The sequence below is a fragment of the Symphalangus syndactylus genome, chromosome 11, assembly GCF_028878055.3.
Source record: "Symphalangus syndactylus isolate Jambi chromosome 11, NHGRI_mSymSyn1-v2.1_pri, whole genome shotgun sequence".
NCBI lineage: Eukaryota > Metazoa > Chordata > Mammalia > Primates > Hylobatidae > Symphalangus > Symphalangus syndactylus.
In genome coordinates, this window is record NC_072433.2 from 103,352,727 (window position 1) to 103,364,889 (window position 12,163).

Genomic DNA, 12,163 nt, shown 5'->3' on the forward strand with positions numbered 1-12,163 from the left:
TAATGCTGAGGGAAAAAATGGTTTTATTGTTTGTCCTTTTACTTAAAGCTGCAGTTTTCAAAAACCCGTGACAACATTGAGAACTTACTGTATGTATGCACCAAAGCTATGAAGTTTGGTGCATAAATGTTTATAATTGTTTTATTTTCCTGGTAAATTGACCCTTTTATCATTATATAATGTCTTTCTTTGTGTCTTGTAATGGTTTTTTATTTAAAGTATATTTTGTCTGACTTTAGTGTAGCCACTTCTGTTCTCTTTTGTTACCATTTACATGGAATATCTTTTTCCATCCTTTCACTTTCAGCCTATGTGTATTGTTAGATCTAAAGTATGTCTCTTATAGACAGGGTATAGTTGGATTCTGTTATTTTATCCAGTTAACCAGCCTGTGTCTTTTGATTGGGGAGTTTAATCTGTTTACATTTAAAGTAATTACTGATAGGCAAGGACTTATTCCCATTTTGTTAGTTGCTGTCTATGTCTTGTTCCTTTCCCCTCTCATTGCCTTTCTGTTTCATTGATTTTTTTTCTAGTGGTATGCTTTCATTCCCTTCTCACTTCCTTTTGTGTGTATTCTACAGATATTTTCTTTGTGGTTACTGTTGTAAATCCATAAAACATCTCAAAGTTATAGCATTCTATTTCAAACTGGTAACAACCTAACTCTCATCACATATAAAAACTTTCTCATTTACTGCTCCACTTCTCCATTTGTTACTGATGTTACAAATTACAAATTCTATATATTACATATGCATTAACATAGATTTATGGGTTTTGTTTTGTTTTGGGGGTTTTTCATTTAAATTTCACGTACTAAATTTGTGGTAGTACTTATTACTATATTTTTCCATGTATTTACCTTTATTAGAGAACCTTATATTTTTATACAGCTTTGTGTTTTTGCCTGCTGTCCTTTCATTTCAACTTAAAGAACTTCCTTTAGCATTTTGTATAGATTAGCTCTAGGTAATGAACTCCCATGGCTTTTCTTTATCTGGGAAAATATTAATTTCTTCTTCACTTTTGAAGAACTGTTTTGCCAGATACAGTATTCCTGATTAATAGTTTTTTTGTTTTTGTTTTTGTTTCCTTTCAGCACTTTGAGTATATCATCCTACTTCTTTCTGGCCTTCAAAGTTTCGGCTGAGAAATTTGCAGATAATATTATGGAAGCTCCCTCATATGTGATAAATCACTTTTCTCTTGCCGCTCTTAAGTTTCTGTCTTTGACTTTACACAATTTGACTGTAATGTTTCTTAGTATGGTTATCTTTGGATTTTCCTAGTTGGAGTTCTTTGAATTTCTTGATCTGTATGTACATTTCTGTCCACAGATTGGGGAAGTTTTCAGCCGTTTTTTCTTCAGATAAGCTGTGTTATTTTTTTCTGTCTTACTTTGCATTCTAGAATACCCATCATGCATATATGGACCTGCTTGATATTATCCTAAATCCCTTAGCATCTCTTCACATTTCTTCTTTCTTTTTTCTCCTCTGCTCAGTGATTTCAGATAACTTGTCTGCAAGTTCACTGATTCTTCATTCTGCCTAAAACTGTTGTTGAATACCTCTAATAAGTTTTTCCGTTCCGTTACTGTATTTTTCAGTTCCAGGATTTCTGTTTGGTTCTTTTTTATAGTTGCTGTGTTTTTCTTGATGTTCTCATTTTGTTCATGTATCATTTTCCTGATTGTTTTCAATTGTCTGTGTCTCTCTCTTTTTTTTTTTTTTGAGACAGTCTCACTTTACCACCCAGGCTGGAGTGCAGTGGTGCAGTCTTGGCTCACTGCAATATCTGCCTCCTGGTTCAAGTAATTCTCCTGCCTCAGCCTCCTGAGTAGCTGGGATTAAAGGTGCATGCCACCATGCCTGGCTAATTTTTGTATTTTTAGTAGAGATGGGGTTTCACCATGTTGGCCAGGCTGGTCTCGAACTTCTGACCTCAGGTGATCTACCCACCTCAGCCTCCCAAAGTACTGGGATTACAGATGTGAGCTACTGCTCCCAGCCCTCTTTTAGCTCATTAAACATCCCTATAATAGTTATTTTAAATTCCCAGTCAGGTAGCTGATAGACCTTTGTTTCTTCAGGGTAAGTTTCCGGAGTTTTATTTTGTTCCTTTGATTAGGCCATATTTCCCTATTGCTTTGTATGCTTTGTTATTTTTGCTGGGCATTTTGAAAGACAACTACCTACCCTAGTCTTTGCATACTGGCTTTGTGCAGGGGAAGACCTTCACTAATACCCCAGCTCGGAGTTCTAAGGCTTCTCAAATGTTTTCTGGTATCTTGCTCCCTCTGGCACCTGCTGGTGGAAGTGCAGCTCTAATATGCCTCTCACCTCTGTTTTCAGTGCCTTCCAAACGCTGGTGCTGGGCCTGTGAGTGCCCTTCTTTAAGTGATACAGAAACCAGTTCTTGGGAATCCCCAGAAAGCCAGAATGTTGGATGTATGGTTCATTCTTTTGTTTCTGTCCTGAGGGAGGAGCTCTGGCATGGGGGGTGGTGGGTTCTTGGTTGTTCCACTATTCCACATGGGAGAGGGGCATGCATGGATACACTGAACACTGTGAAATTAATTTCCTATCACTTTCATTGGAATTCCTTCTTGGTTTTATAATGGCGTGGGCGCTGTAGCATCTCAACTGGTCTGTCAAGTTCTCACAAGCGTATTCTGATCCATATATTGTTAACTTGGTATCTTAGTGGTGGAAAGAGGGCCTCTAGCTTCCTAGTCTACTACTATAGCTATTGTTCTTTTAAGAAGTATGTTTTTGAAGTTACATTTCTTCTTTTTCCTCAGTGTAACATTTTAGGAAACACCATCTTAAAACAAACAAAGCAAAATATAGAAAACAAGAACCTGGCTTGACTGCTACCTTTAGGGGTACATCAGATCAGTTGTTTACACACTGATTCAGCCTTCATTCTCTCCTATCTTTTTGGATGGAGGTGAGAGTAATGAACTTGTCTTGCTTTTCTCAGAACTTTAGGGTAAACCTAGGCTTATCATCCTTCCTTAACTGCTAGGAGGACATATAGTATGTATAGGTGATGCTGATTAAATCTTTGGAGCTTTAATGATATGTGACAGCCAATAAATTTTTCTAATATAGTATAAAAACTTCATGATTTTATATCATTTTTAAAGGAAGAAGCTTTAAAGCAGATGTACTTCTTTATTCATTTTAAAGCTTAAGTACTTAGATAGATGTATGAGAGAAAATGAAGAAGTATGGAAATTTGATCCTGTACACTTAGCTTCATGAAGAGTGAGATGCATTTTCTGAACATAGCCCCATTGACTCTTCTGGAATTAGTTGGAGATAATTTGGTTTGAAATGTCAGCTTTGTAAATAGAAATGGAAATCATTAAAACAGATAAACAAAAGTGAACATAGAAACTGGGAACTAGAATAAATAGCATGTTGGAAATGACCATAAACAATTAATTATGTGGCTCAATTTTGCATCAGTTTTCTACTTCTTTAGTTCGTGATGCCCATTTTATGTCATTTGATTACAGCAGTGTCGTCAGAGCAGTTAGCATATTCTTGGCATTGTTTCCTCATTAACTTTCACTTCTTCAGAAGGACCTTGAGTAAAATAAACACATTTGAGCAGTCTTAAGCAAATTGTTTGAATTGTTTCCTCAGTGTACAGAATCAACCAAAAGTAGGTTGGATTGAGTTGAGTTGGGTTTAGTTTAATATCATACTTTACTGCAGCATCATACATGTATATACAATATTACTTAGCATCTGTAGCACCCATAAAGGATTCTCTAATGCATGTGAAGTAAAAGGAAAGAGAGTGTTTAAGTCCTGGTTTTGAAACTGTTGTGTTAATTGTGAACTTTTGCTGAGTCTGTACATTAAAGAAGGTAACATTCAGCATGTTGAGATCACAACTGCTAGATTAGTGCTTGGAGGCAGTAGCTGTGCTGATGTGAGACATTAATGGCTGGATGAGTTCAATCAGATATCCTGCCTCCAGTGTCTTTGTGTAATGGTATTTACTAGATTTCAAACAGACTGCTGAGAAAGATGAAATATAATCTCATGTATTATCTCTGTCTTGAAAAAAAATTAGGTAATGAAGTTGTTCTCTTACTGGCGTATGTTTTATTAACCTTCATAGAGTCAACTTAAAGGACAGATGTCTCTGTAGAATTGAAGCCTTTCGCTAGAGTGTTATTAAGTGCATTTTTGAGTTCTAGGAATCATGGGGTTGAGTAGAGCAGGTAGCATTTTTTAAAACCACTCAGAGGACAATCTTATGTCATATTCTAAGGTTAGCTGGAGAGAAAAAATGGGATGTAAATTGTGTGCAACTACATTCTTTTTGTTTTTTTTTTCTTCCTTACAGAGCCTGGAGAAAGTTCTTGTGGAATTCAGTCACAAGGAGTTGTTTGATTTCTATAACAAGGTCTATATTTTTTAAATAATTTTCTAATATATAGGATTTTTTTCATAATATTTTGTTTTCATTTTATGAATTCTTATTTTTAAATGTCCTATTATGGAACTAAGTTGTTTAAACTTCCTTTATAAAAGACCTTATGTTTCACAGGAGGAAGTATAGCAGAAATGAAGAGAACCTGAAAAACTAAATCAGGAAGAAAAGGAAAATAGTTTTAATTAAAGCAATAGGATTGTTGCTTTAATATAAAACATTAAGTAATGAACTTTGTGATTCCTAGCCACACTGACACTTTAAATATATATAATGTGAAATACTTTAATTTCTGGGCCCAAGGGTAAAGGGAAACATGCCTTTAGAGATTTATCTATGAGTGTATTTCATGTTTCTTTCTGAAGACTGATTTTGTAATCCAGGAAAATATACTCCCTCCACCCCCCAACTTTAAAATATTATCAAGTAGGCAGTTCTTCTGTCCAGTCCACTGCCACTGGACCATGCGTGTGGTTATCCTGTTCAGCCCATCACCATTGTAGCCACTCCCTTGTATATAAGCCTCCAATAAAACCCCATGTCTCATTAAAAAAAAATTATGTAGTGATAATTTAAAATGAAACAGCTGAAGACACTTAAAACAACAGTATTAAGAAATCTTCTTTCTTTGAAAATTTGAAAACTTAAATTTTCAAGCACAAATTCTAACATCTTCACCTAAAAAGAAAAATATTCTAAGTGGTAATTTTATTGCTATGTGAATGGATTTAATATTCATAGTTACCAATGCCATTTTTTCCTTTCTGTTTGCATGTGTCCGAATAACACTTGATATGAGTTTCGTTCCCTTCACTAACGTCTTTTTTTTTTTTTTTGTCTTTGTAAATAGCTAGAGACTATACAAGCACAGCTGGATTCCCTTACATGATGTTTTCGAAGACTGTTTTTTTCATCACGCTCCTGCCACCTCATTATTTTGCATTGAAGATCCATTGCCAGGTTGTGTTTTCTGAAGGATTCAGTGGCTTGCTGTCTGTAAATTGTATGGCTTATCACTTCTTAGACAAATAATGACCAAGAGAGATCATTGTTAAGAGTACTGAAGTTCTAATATACTTTCTTTAGTTCTGTGAGCCAACAGTAATTATTAAGAACACTTTCTCTTTAAAGGAAACAAAAGTGAATACCATATTGTTTTTACTGTCATAGTGTTGCTTTCTTGCCTGTGCTGCTTAGTTTTTACTTGCTTGATGATACCATAATGTATCAGGGAGGGTCCATGGATACAAGCTAAGATGTGTATGTTAGAAGAATACAGAGCTTTGGTAATTACATGAATAAAATTAAGAAAATAGCCATATACAATCAAATACACTATGGCATTTTTATTTGAATATGATGAGTATATTTTGCTTTGGAAATAATATAGGAAAGAAATATAAAATAGTGAGTAGTATGGTAGCAGTCAATTCCAGTCTGAGCTTCTCTGTCAACTTCAGTTTCTCTCTGAGTTTAATGATTTAATAATAGTCCAGGTTTTTGTGTGTTTTTCTTCATACTGCAAATTAATAATGATTCACTTTATAGTTTGGGAGACAGAATCAGGTCTTGAATAAAATAATCGTAATGAGTGCTAAATGGGCACCATTATTCAAATCAGATACCTTTTATATTCTCTTTCTATAAATATGTTGATTTCTGTCAATAAAAATTTTGTGTCTTAGGATTGGTTGAAGTGTACATTTTTTATTTTACATATTTATAGTATATTTTATGCCATGAATGTATGTAAATGAATACATTTACATATATTTGTTTAAAAAAAACTTGAATTTTTTTGTGAATGACATTTCTATATTGTTTCCAAAATGATTCAAACCTGACTTTGTTCACATGAAGAAATTTGATTTCAGAAATGCCCTGTATTTAAATAAGCAAAGCCATTGAAATTGAAGGACATTTCTTATTTGAAGCATCTGGGAAATACAACTGTTAAGTATCTCTCAAATATTTAATATGTGGAATTTATACCCACATTTGTTTGTATATCTATTTGCAAGCTGTTGCTTAGAAGAATTGAGAGTTTGAATTATTTCAGAATACAACTATTACAGTTTTCCATAGTTGATTGATTTTAAAAGTTTTTAAACTCAAACTTTCATTGGTAGAATATCTGGAAGGCATGTTTGCAATATAATGTGGCTTGTAGGATCTCTCCTACTTTTTTATGCTCTGTTTTGCCAGTTCTCAAAGGTAAATACCTGAAGTCCTAGAGGAACTATAAACATTTTGGTAAACATGCTTTGAGACTTTTTCTCATGTGCATATAAATATACATCATCCCAAGTTAAATTTGATAGGCCTTCCTGACAGCAGCCGTATAGATAAATAGAAGTTTTCGTTGGTTTAGTGGCCAGACTGAATTCTCAATGTAGGTATCCAAGTTAAATATGATGGTTAGAAATGAAGTTTTCTGAAAGTAGTTCGTTACATGCTGCCTAAAAGAATTAGCTTTATATTATCTTAAGAATATCTCTAAACCTATCCAAGAATATGGCAAATAGTATTCTTTCCATTAGTCTAGTTCAACAAAGTCTGACTCAGAGACACTAAAGAAAGGGCAAGTAGAAGATCTAATGCCAACTAAGAAGATAATTATTTCGGAAATATTTAGTTGAAGATAACTTTCTTTCTTAAGACATTACTGTTGTTATGATGCGCAAGTCAAAGAATGTGGCATTTCCAAAGAGTATTAAATGCATGTTACTTTTTTATAAAAATAAGATAAATGAGGAGATTAATGGGGCTGGGAACTGCAATCTTGGTAAATAAAGTTACTGTATGTCCTTCACAAGTGTGTGACATGAGGATTGAATAGACATAGAATTGCTTGTTAGAAAGAGGAACTAGTTTTTATATCTATTACAAATTATATTTGTAATTCTTCCCTAATTATAAATCATCATGATTATTTTTATTTAGGAAATACCAGAAAATCATAACTAATCTAAACTTACAGAATCCTATCATCCGATATGGCCATTAATGACAGTTTGATAGATTTATTGCAGTTTTTTTGTATCCATTTATCTTTCTTGTTCATTTTTTCTTCTTTCCTAACAAATTGAAGTAATGCCATAAATTCTCTTTCATACTTTGCTTTATGTACCCTTACAGCATGAGCATTTTTCATATCTTTATTGCCCAAACATAATTTTAGTGTATATTAAATAGTTCATCATTTGAATGATCTATACTTTATATACTTTATATTTCTCAAAATAATTAAATTACCCAAATTTTGGCACATTTAGATTGTTCTAATTTTTGAACATAAGGAACTCACTGATAAATATAATTATACATAGACCCTAGACCACATCTCTCATGATATTATTAGTATAGATTTCTAGAAGTAGAGTTGCTATGTCAAAAGTAGGAAGATTTATTTTCTGTTTTTATTTTAATAGGATTTTCATTATAAAAAACAAGGCCAGGTGTGGTGGCTCATGCGTGTAATCCCAACACTTTGGGAGGCCGAGGCAGGAGAATCACCTGAGCCCAGGAGTTTGAGAACAGCCCACGCGACATGGCAAAGCCTTATTTCTATAAAAAAATAGAAAAATTATCCAGGCTTGGTGGTGCATGCCTATAGTCTCATCTACTCAGGAGGCTGAGGTGGGAGGATCACCTGAGCCCAGGAGGTTGAGGCTGCAGAGTCATTCTATTACCCCGCTGCACTTCAGCCTAGGTGACAGAATGAGACCTTTTCTCATACATATGTATATAGTTGCCCATTAAAACAAAGTTGCACCATTTTGCCATCTCACTTCCTGGAAGTACCTACCTAATACTGCAAACGTTTGGTGGGTGCAGTAGCTCATGTCTGTAATCCTAGCACTTTGGGAGGCTGAGGTGGGCAGATTGCATGAGCCCAGGAGATTGAGACCAGCATGGTGAGTCCTGTCTCTACAAAAATAATAATAATAGGCCGGGCGCGGTGGCTCACGCCTGTAATCCCAGCCCTTTGGGAGGCCGAGACGGGCGGATCACGAGGTCAGGAGATCGAGACCATCCTGGCTAACACGGTGAAACCCCATCTCTACTAAAAATACAAAAAATTAGCCGGGCGTGGTGGCGGGCGCCTGTAGTCCCAGCTACTCGGGAGGCTGAGGCAGGAGAATGGCGTGAACCCGGGAGGCGGAGCTTGCAGTGAGCCGAGGTCGCGCCACTGCACTCCAGCCTGGGCGACAGAGCGAGACTCTGTCTCAAAAAAAAAAAAAAAAAAATAATAATAATAATAATAATAATAATAATAAATTAGGCAGGTGTGGTGGCACACACCTGTGGTCCCAGCTACTTGGGAGGCTGAGGTGGGAGAACTGCTTGAGCCCAGGCAGTTGAGGCTGTAGTGGGCTGTGATCATGCCACTGCCCTTTAGCATGGGCAACAGAGCAAAACCCCATCTCAACACACAAAAAACCAGACATCTTATAATACAAATATACACACCTCTTGTGTATTTTCAAAAATACATTTATATTTATTTCAAGGCCTTTGATATATATTGCAGAATTGTTTCTCCAAAGGATTATATTAATTTGTACTCCCACAAACAATGAATGAGAACTCACTTGCCTCAAGCCATCTTCAGCAGCCCCCTCTTCCTTCTGTACATTTCACCCTCAACATTATTTATAACCTGAGATCAATGTTTAGGAAGAGTGATGGGACGTATTGAGATATGTCATGTTGATAACCATAGAAGGATTGAAAAGGAAATCTCTTAAAAAATCAGCAAATATGAGAGCCAATAACTCAGTATTTAAGTGTAGGGGCTTCAAAGTCAGGCATTTATTTATTCAACAAGTAATCACTGCTGAGTATGGTGAATATGGTGGCAGGAACTGTGTATGCTATGTACCACGTTAGCAGTGATAGACAAACCTCGTTCTTGGCCTCTTGAAATGTAACGTGTTAGTCAAAAGTAAACAAATATGGAATAAATGAACAAATATGGGACATAGTATAATTGGATTCCATTCAGAGAAAATTAATGATGGGACCAAACTTAGATTGGGGCATCAAGGAAGGATTCTTTGAGGAGTGAGGTTTGAGCTGAGTCCAATATGATGAGTTAAGATGGCACAATAGTAGAATAGAGTGACAGGCACTCTAGAGAGAATGGCCCATGCAAAATCTCAGAGGATGGGAAAGGCTTAGCTCATTTCAGGAACCAAAAGGTCAGTGTGGCTAGAGTGTAGTGAACAAATGGCATAGTGGAGTGCACTACAATTAGGTAGACAGGGAGCCATTTTCTTACTAAGTTTTATCATTTTTTACCACCAAAATGTATTGCAAATGTATCTCCAGGGCACTACCCTATCCATGCTGCCATCAACTTTGCCCTGGACCACCTTTCTTCCATTCTAGCCCTCCTCCAGTCAAGTTGTTGTACAGAGCTAATTTGTAAAAGATATCGATCCTATTAATTATACCATATCCCTGCCTAAAACCCTTCAAAGGATCCTATTACACATTAAGTAAAATTTAATGATCTGGTTTCTCAGGACAGTGCAAAGGTTATTTCCTAGTTCTTCTACTTTGTGTGTGTGCGTTAAGCAAGTTAATTTGTGAAAGTTCACTTTTCTTATCTTTGTAATAAGAATAATCTAACATGAGTGTTTTGAAGATTAAGTGAAATTCATGTTAAACATTTAGCATAATCCTTGAATCTCAATCATATAATAAGCATTAGCTGACATTTTTATAATCATTAAGAAAATAAGCCGGCTTTTTGTTGAAATTTTTCCAGGTGAATTTTAGAGTCAAAATTGTAGAAAGCTTGCTATGAAGCACTTTCACTTTAAACTTACTTGGCATTCTAATAACAACTCCATTTTCTAATCACAGATTCTAACACAATGCTAATTCTGCTTTTATTTTTTATTAAAAAATGAAGTAATACATGTATTATGGGACCAGAATGAAAAAAATATTTTTTTCTGAGCACCTTTCCACATGGCCCTTCTGGCTCTGAGAAATCTAACTTTTTCTCTACTCAATGAACTTTGATTTCTTCTTACCTTAAATAATGTCTTGTACACTTTATTCATTATACCAAGGATCAGCAAATGATGGACATGACCTACCACTTGTCTTTGTAAATAAAGTTTTATTGGAACACAGCTGTCTTGCTACTAAACTCACTCTTGAGACTTTCTCCCTTCTTTGCCTTGAATACCATGTTATAAGAGAGGCTGTGGATAGGGCTACATGACAAGGAACTGAGGGTGACCTCTAGGGGCTGAGGGAGAACAGCCAGCAAGAAATTGAGGCCCATAGCCTTACAGCCTCAAGGAAATAAATTCTGCAAACAACCTTGAATTAGCCTGGAAATGGTTTTTTTGTTGTTGTTGTTTTGTTTTGCTTTGTTTTGTTTTTTTCCCTGTTAAACTTGTAGATGAGAACACAGTCCAACTGACTCTTACTGCAGCCTTGTGAGATTTTAAACAAAGGACCCAACTAAACTGTGCTTGAACTCTACCCATGGTAATTGTGACATGATAACTCTGTTGTTTTAAACCTCTTACTTTGTAGTAATCTGTTATGCTGCAATAGATAACTAAAACAACAGCCATCCTCAGTTGTTTACATGTAGTCTGTAGCTGCTTTTGCACAACAACAGAGTTGAGTAGTTGCAGCAGAGACCATATGGCCCACAAAGCCTAAAACGTGGCCCTTTATGGAAAGAAGGATGTAGAACCCTGCTTTATACTGTGCTTTCTAAACTGGATCATCCCTAGAGGAATAAAGTAGTTGGTAGGGAACACAAAAAGTCGTAAGATGGACGTTGTATATATTTCAATAGCATCACTTCTACTTTTTGTCAGAGGTAGAAGAAATTCTATTTTCTATCCTTTTTTGCAGCTACTGCAGCCATGGAATTAAGTGTTGCTAATGAATTGTGAATGGAAGTGAGCATTCATCTCCAGTTGTCTTCCCCTTTCTGTGATTGAAACCCAGATTTGGAGCTGAGTCAGCTTTGAGCAGACAAGAATGCTAATGCTTTAAGAGGTAGGGAGCAACAAGATGGAAGGAACCTGGGTCCCTGAATATCCTTACAGAACACAACTGTCTCCATGCCCTTGACAGAAATAAAATACCTTGTTTGAGTTATTAAATTTGGGGTGAATTTTGGCTATACACAGCAGGTTTGTCTGTAGCCTAACTAATATGGTGGCAACATAATTTTATTATAATTGGCCAGTAATGAAAAACATATTTTAAAATGGAGATTAACATTTTATGGCAAAATGCATATAAATTTTAAAGAGGAAATGGGAAACTTTAAAAAGCAGAAGAAAACCTTTGTGCTTGCAGCCTGCAAATTCAGGCTAAATTCTCAGTGCTACTGGGAACCTATATTCACCTCCCTCCTTCAATGTGGTTATTTTGAGATAAAAGTTTTGAAGAACCATAAGGGTATATTGTAAATTTCCCACATGACCTACCACTTGTCTTTGTAAATAAAGTTTTATTGGAACACAGCTGTCTTGCTACTAAACTCACTCTTGAGACTTTCTCCCTTCTTTGCCTTGAATACCATGTTATAAGAGAGGCTGTGGATAGGGCTACATGACAAGGAACTGAGGGTGACCTCTAGGGGCTGAGGGAGAACAGCCAGCAAGAAATTGAGGCCCATAGCCTTACAGCCTCAAGGAAATAAATTCTGCAAACAACC

General features: G+C 35.8%; 1 protein-coding gene across 3 annotated transcripts in view; it reads left to right on the forward strand.

The window, feature by feature from the left end:
- COMMD10 (COMM domain containing 10) overlaps window positions 1-6,142 on the forward strand; it is a 209,863-nt gene extending 203,721 nt beyond the window's left edge. For all 3 annotated transcript variants that reach the window (XM_055298700.2, XM_055298699.2, XM_063612932.1), the window contains 2 exons: window positions 4,372-4,431; window positions 5,309-6,142. In XM_055298700.2, coding sequence (XP_055154675.1) covers window positions 4,372-4,431; window positions 5,309-5,347 — 99 coding nt within the window. In that variant the 3' untranslated portion in view covers window positions 5,348-6,142. The remainder of the gene's footprint in view (window positions 1-4,371; window positions 4,432-5,308) is intronic.
- Window positions 6,143-12,163: the final 6,021 nt, after the last annotated feature.